Source organism: Aedes albopictus, chromosome 2 (genome assembly GCF_035046485.1).
Source record: "Aedes albopictus strain Foshan chromosome 2, AalbF5, whole genome shotgun sequence".
NCBI classification, from domain to species: domain Eukaryota; kingdom Metazoa; phylum Arthropoda; class Insecta; order Diptera; family Culicidae; genus Aedes; species Aedes albopictus.
The window spans coordinates 400213457-400218820 of NC_085137.1; the positions used below are offsets into that span (position 1 = coordinate 400213457).

A 5364-nucleotide genomic window follows, 5' to 3' on the forward strand; every position below is an offset into this window, starting at 1 on the left:
CGGACGTAGATCAGCCGCTCCTAACATGGGGATCAGACGCTGTTGTGAGCCGCTCCTCCTGGAGAACAGACGCTCAGGTTTGCCGAAGCAAACCCCCCCCCCCCCTTCCCTGTCAGCCTACGACCAAAGCTCCCACCGGGGTTGGTTACCCGATCTTCCCTAAGGTTGCTCATAGTTTCCGGCCGGTACCGCGTAGAGGTAGGGATAGGAGTTGCTGAGCAGAGACTAGAGGAACATAATGGGATCTGAATTGCGCAGCATACCCAGCCTTTACCGTGCTCATTCTACCATGGACAGGGTAGAAAAGTGACAGCAGCAAACGCAATATGTATATCTGGAGCTCGATTTGAATAGGTCGTATGTGCTTTCGTCGATATAAAATTCGATCAGTTGGATTCGCTTCTTATGGCAGAAACTGTTGAAATTCATCAACATTAATACATACAAGCGATTCCTTACAAAACAGGCTTTCAATTTTATCATTAAAAGCCACCAAAATATCCATATTTCAACTATTGCTAAAATAAACTGATCGAATTTTATATCGACGAAAGCACATACGACCTATTCAAATCGAGCTCCAGATATACATATTTAGTAGAATTAGGGTGGGGCGGGGCAAGATGGGTCCCCTAAGGATGGATCACCATAGCTTTGTAAATACAAATCGTATTGGTTTGTATTTATCCGCTACTCTTTAGTACACTAGTTAGCTATTCTAAAAGTCGATAAAAAGTTCATTAAATACAAAATATGATGTTAAACAAGCAATTTTAAAAAGTGATCGATTTTGCGCCGTGAAAAAAGTGCTGGGCAAGATGAGTCACCTTTCAAGTAATTCACATTTTCTCAACGAAAAACGTCAAAATATAAGATTTGTTCCGCATTCATATATGCTCCATATCCATACTGATTAAACAAGAGCTACTAGTAAACATTTTATAAGTTTATTTGGAATATAAAAAAAAAACTACGATTTGAGTGGTCCTAAGGCGACTTGGAAATCAATGTTTTCACTAAAAAATTATCATAATTTTATGTTATAATTTTGTGCGTTCATTCCGCTTGATTGAAGTCATTTATTAGATAGTCTTGTAATAAAAAATAAATAACTTTTGAATGCTCCAAAAATACGTTCAAAATTGAAGGTGACCCATCTTGCCCCGCGGCCGTTTATATGGAGATTATATGAAATGTATCGCATAAGAAAAATGGCTAAAACCATTTCTGGAGCTCGATTTGAATCGGTCGTATGTGCTTTCGTCGATATAAAATTCGATCATTTGGATTCCCTTCTTATAGCGGAAACTGTTGAAATTTAACAAAATTAATACATATAGACGATTCCTTACAAAACCGGCTTTCGGTTTCATCATTAAAAGCCATCGAAATATCATCCATATTGCTGCTATTACTAAAATAAACTGATCGATTCGGATGATAAGAAAACACAATGCCTTCAACTTTTGTCTCCTTTATTCGGAGTAAGCTCTGTTTGAACACTGATTACAACATTTAAATAACTGTTTACCTAATCGTGGTTTGTCGTAATATTTTTACTGCCATACTATACCGATCAGCTATCCAGATCAATTGACAAATAACCATCTGAAACGTTTGAGCTGGAGGCGGCTGTCTGTGTCGGGTTTCGTTTAATTGTTACGATCCGGCGAGTACCAATCGGAACTATCGAACTTGGAAGGTTTTCTTTCTTTTGTAATCCACCAAAACTATCAGTGGGAAAAAAGCCGGAGCTTGGTGGTTTGGTAAATATCGAAAACTTATCACTTAGATCACTACGGGTTTTGGTGAGTGTTCCCGCGGAGCTTTTCTTATCCAAAGCAGTCGCACTTAGCCCCTTACGGAACAAGACTGGATGCAAGCCGAAAGCAGCCGATTTAATGGGAAGATAAGGTGAGTCCGATTCGACAATCCTTCGTACCTTTTCTGCCATCGGGGTGGACTTGTTCATGTCCGAATCGTCAATCGGACGCTTCCGTTTCGCTTCCTGTTCCGGAGTGTTGAGCACAACGCTCGCATCGGAATTGTCCTCGTCGATGTCAGCTTTTCTCCTCGATAAAGCTTTTACTTCTTGCTGAAGTTTATGCATCTCACTATCCGCCGTGGATAGTTTGTCTTCCAGAGCTCTGCATTTGGCGCGCTCTTTGTGCAGATCGTTTTGGTACATCTTGAGTCGATCCCGCAGCTCGTTTCTTTTGAATTCACTGGCCTGCAGTTCTCGCTTCAACGAGGCGGCCAACACGGCCAATGTTTGGGGATCGTTATTGCTGGCCAGTAGCCCTTCAATTTCCTTGCTAGAAGAATCAATCACCATCCCTACGGTCTTCATGAGCCGGACCTGATTTTCTAGCTTCTTTAATTCTTCCTTTAGTTTCTTATTTAGAGAGTTTTCTGTACGAAGTTGGTCAATCTCGAATCGCAAGCCCACCGTAAGGGTATCTTGACTCTTGATCGTATTCTCCAGCGAAGCCACTAATTTTTTCATCTTTTTCCGCTCCAGCTTGTGGGCCTCTTGTGCATCTTCTAGGTTTTTCAGTTTAACCTCCTTCTCGCGTAATGTAAGTTTTAGATTATCAAAGTTCTGCTGCAGCAGCGCATTGTCGCCGGGATTATCCGCAACGGTAGTGATTTTCAGGTATATCTTGATTAAACTTTTAGCTATGCATTTGTTACGGCACTCAGGACATGTCTTGGACCTGGAACAACAGAATAGTTGATTATTTTGCAACTAAAGTTACAAAACTTAAAAGGTGAGTCGCGATTGATTCATTGAGAACCACTGGTGTGAACTTTGTTTTCCACCCCACTTACCGCTCAAGCCACTGGAGAATGCAAACGTAGTGAAATGCATGGCCACAAGGCGTCACGTGAATATCGTCCGAAGACACGAAAATATCGGTACAAATAGTGCACGAGAAGGCCATCGCCCAGAAAATTATTTCTTCGTCTAAACTTTATCATAAAATTTAAATAAATACAAATTAAACTCTTTTTGATGACGAGCAACGGAAGATCGTTTTGTTTTGGTGAACTGAATGACAGTGGCGGTCAAGGAGAATACATTTTACTAAGGTGGCGCAGATAAACATTGCAAACCACTGGTTGTCTCTTCCACTCTTCTGGTGTTCTTATGCAACTAAAATAGTGACGTCACTATTTCAGTTCCATAAGAACACCAGAAGAATGGAAGAGACAACCAGTGGTTTGCAATGTTTATCTGCGCCACCTTAGTAAAATGTATTCTCCTTGAGTGGCGGTAGCTGACAGCCACGGTTATCGGTTACTCATGAGTGCCTGGCGTTTGAAAGGGTGCCGAAAATAGCTCACCGAAAACTAGACTCGCCGACTGCATGTTAGGCAATGGGCCTTTTTATTAAGTTTTCAAATTGTCTAAAATGTATGTTTGCTTAATTTTTTTTATGGATAACAGACTATTTCAGTAGAAGGCAGCGTCCATTTAATACGTAACGCTAAAATCGGCATTTTTCAAACACCCCCCCCCCCCTCCCCCCTCCGTAACGCTTTTTGTATGAAAATCTTAAAATTTTTGTATGGGCCGTAACGCTTGGCCGCACTCCCCCCCTCCCCCTAGAGCATTACGTAATTTGTGGACGGCGCCGAATATGCATAGCATACATTAACATTACACAGATTTGCCGGTTGTTACACTCATTATTTGAGTTATAACAGAGAAATTCATTCGATGCCGAACGAGCGTGCGTGAGCTTGTGAGTGCGAAACAAAGTGGCATCTGCGACGGCGCAGCACCGTCGGTTCATCGGTGACGATGACAGTCGGGCTGAGCGACGACGACGGCGCCTTGTTTCCATTGACGATTGAAAACATTGTTTACAAACTTCGTCTGAAAATTTCAATTGAAATGGAAAATGTAGGGCCCTGGAACTAACAGTTCAGCGAGCTCTTAACCTGGATCCTCGCCTGGATCCGGCAAAACTGTTTTTCGATAGAATCCTCTGTCGTTTTCGTTTTTGCGGTGGTGCTACTAGCGGCGTCATGGTCGCAATTTTTTCCGCAGTCAAGTTCGCAGATTGTGAACAATCCTCGGTACCCACTTACGTAATTTATGTTTGGTCCCTTACTGTCAGAGCTGTCAGATCCGTGTAACACGCTAAATATAATTTACACAAAAGGCAATTTACACGGAAAAAATACACGATAATGAATATTATTTTATTGGGTACCGGACTGGACACAAAAAATTTAATGGTTTTCTTTGGTACATCGAGGTCTTGAAATTAGTCTATGGTGCTACACCGGTGCAGCACTTTTGCACCGAAATATCCGTTTTTGATGTCGTTTTCGTTTTTGCGGTGGAGCTACACCGGTGCAGCACTTTTGCACCGAAAGTGTTCGTTTTTGATTTTCGTGCTGCACCGGTGTAGCACTTTTTCTGCACCGCTCAAGATAGTGCAGCACTCAAATGTCGTTTTCGTTTTTGCGGTGGAGCTACACCGGTGTAGCACTTTTGCACCGAAAATGTTCGTTTTTGATTTTCGTACTACAGTCCGGATTCGCTGGTTGGGTCACGACTGCGCCCCGATTAGCGAATCGTGTTCGTTCGTTGGGGCAACTGACAACTGATCAAAATGCTCTAGACACACGCAAGTGACGAGATATACGTCACGGAACACTCACATACTTGCGCAAACGTTCTGTATACAGGAGCTGTGATGCGACGGCGGTCAGACGTCAAACTCGTTTTGACATTTATTTAGGCATTGACAGTGCTTTTTAGTTGGGTTTTGCCCCAACCAGTGAACATTCAACCATCGAGACAGCCCATCTAACGAGCTCTCAACGAACGAATCGTCACTGTACACCGGTGCAGCACTTTTTCTGCACCGCGCATGATAGTGTAGCACTCAAAAAATCGGGAGTGTAGCAGGGGCACGCCGTGTCCACCAATCAGCGTTTGCAAAGTTGTCAATATTTTGGTGTTTATACACGCACACCAATGCAACTGCACCGAAAATGTTCGTTTATTCTGCAAAAAGTGTAGCACGAAGCGGTGTAGCACCGCCGCAAAAACGAAAACGACAAAAAATTCGAGAGTGTAGCGGGTGTACACCGTGTCCACCAATCAACGTTTGCAAAGTTGTAAATATTTTGGTTTTTATTCACGCACACCAATGCAACTGCACCGAAAATGTTCGGTTTTGCAGTGAAAAGTGTAGCACAAAGCGATGTAGCACCGCCACAAATGCACCGGTGCAGCACTTTTTCCACATTTCAAGCACGCAGCCATTCGGTGAGTTCCACTTTAAATAATTTTGTTACACACCCCTGGTGCAGGCTACTCAGCTGTCAAACAATCACATTGTT

The 5364-nt window shown here is 42.7% G+C and overlaps 1 protein-coding gene across 1 annotated transcript; it reads right to left on the reverse strand.

Moving 5' to 3' along the window:
• Positions 1-1458: 1458 nt before the first annotated feature.
• LOC109405167 (E3 ubiquitin-protein ligase TRAIP) lies at positions 1459-3063 on the reverse strand. Its single transcript, XM_019678187.3, has 2 exons — positions 2833-3063; positions 1459-2717 (listed from the first exon to the last, which is right to left on the reverse strand). Exons 1-2 carry the CDS (start codon positions 2943-2945, stop codon positions 1577-1579), a joined length of 1254 nt encoding a protein of 417 aa, XP_019533732.3. The 5' UTR covers positions 2946-3063; the 3' UTR covers positions 1459-1576.
• Between the last annotated feature and the right edge of the window lie 2301 nt (positions 3064-5364).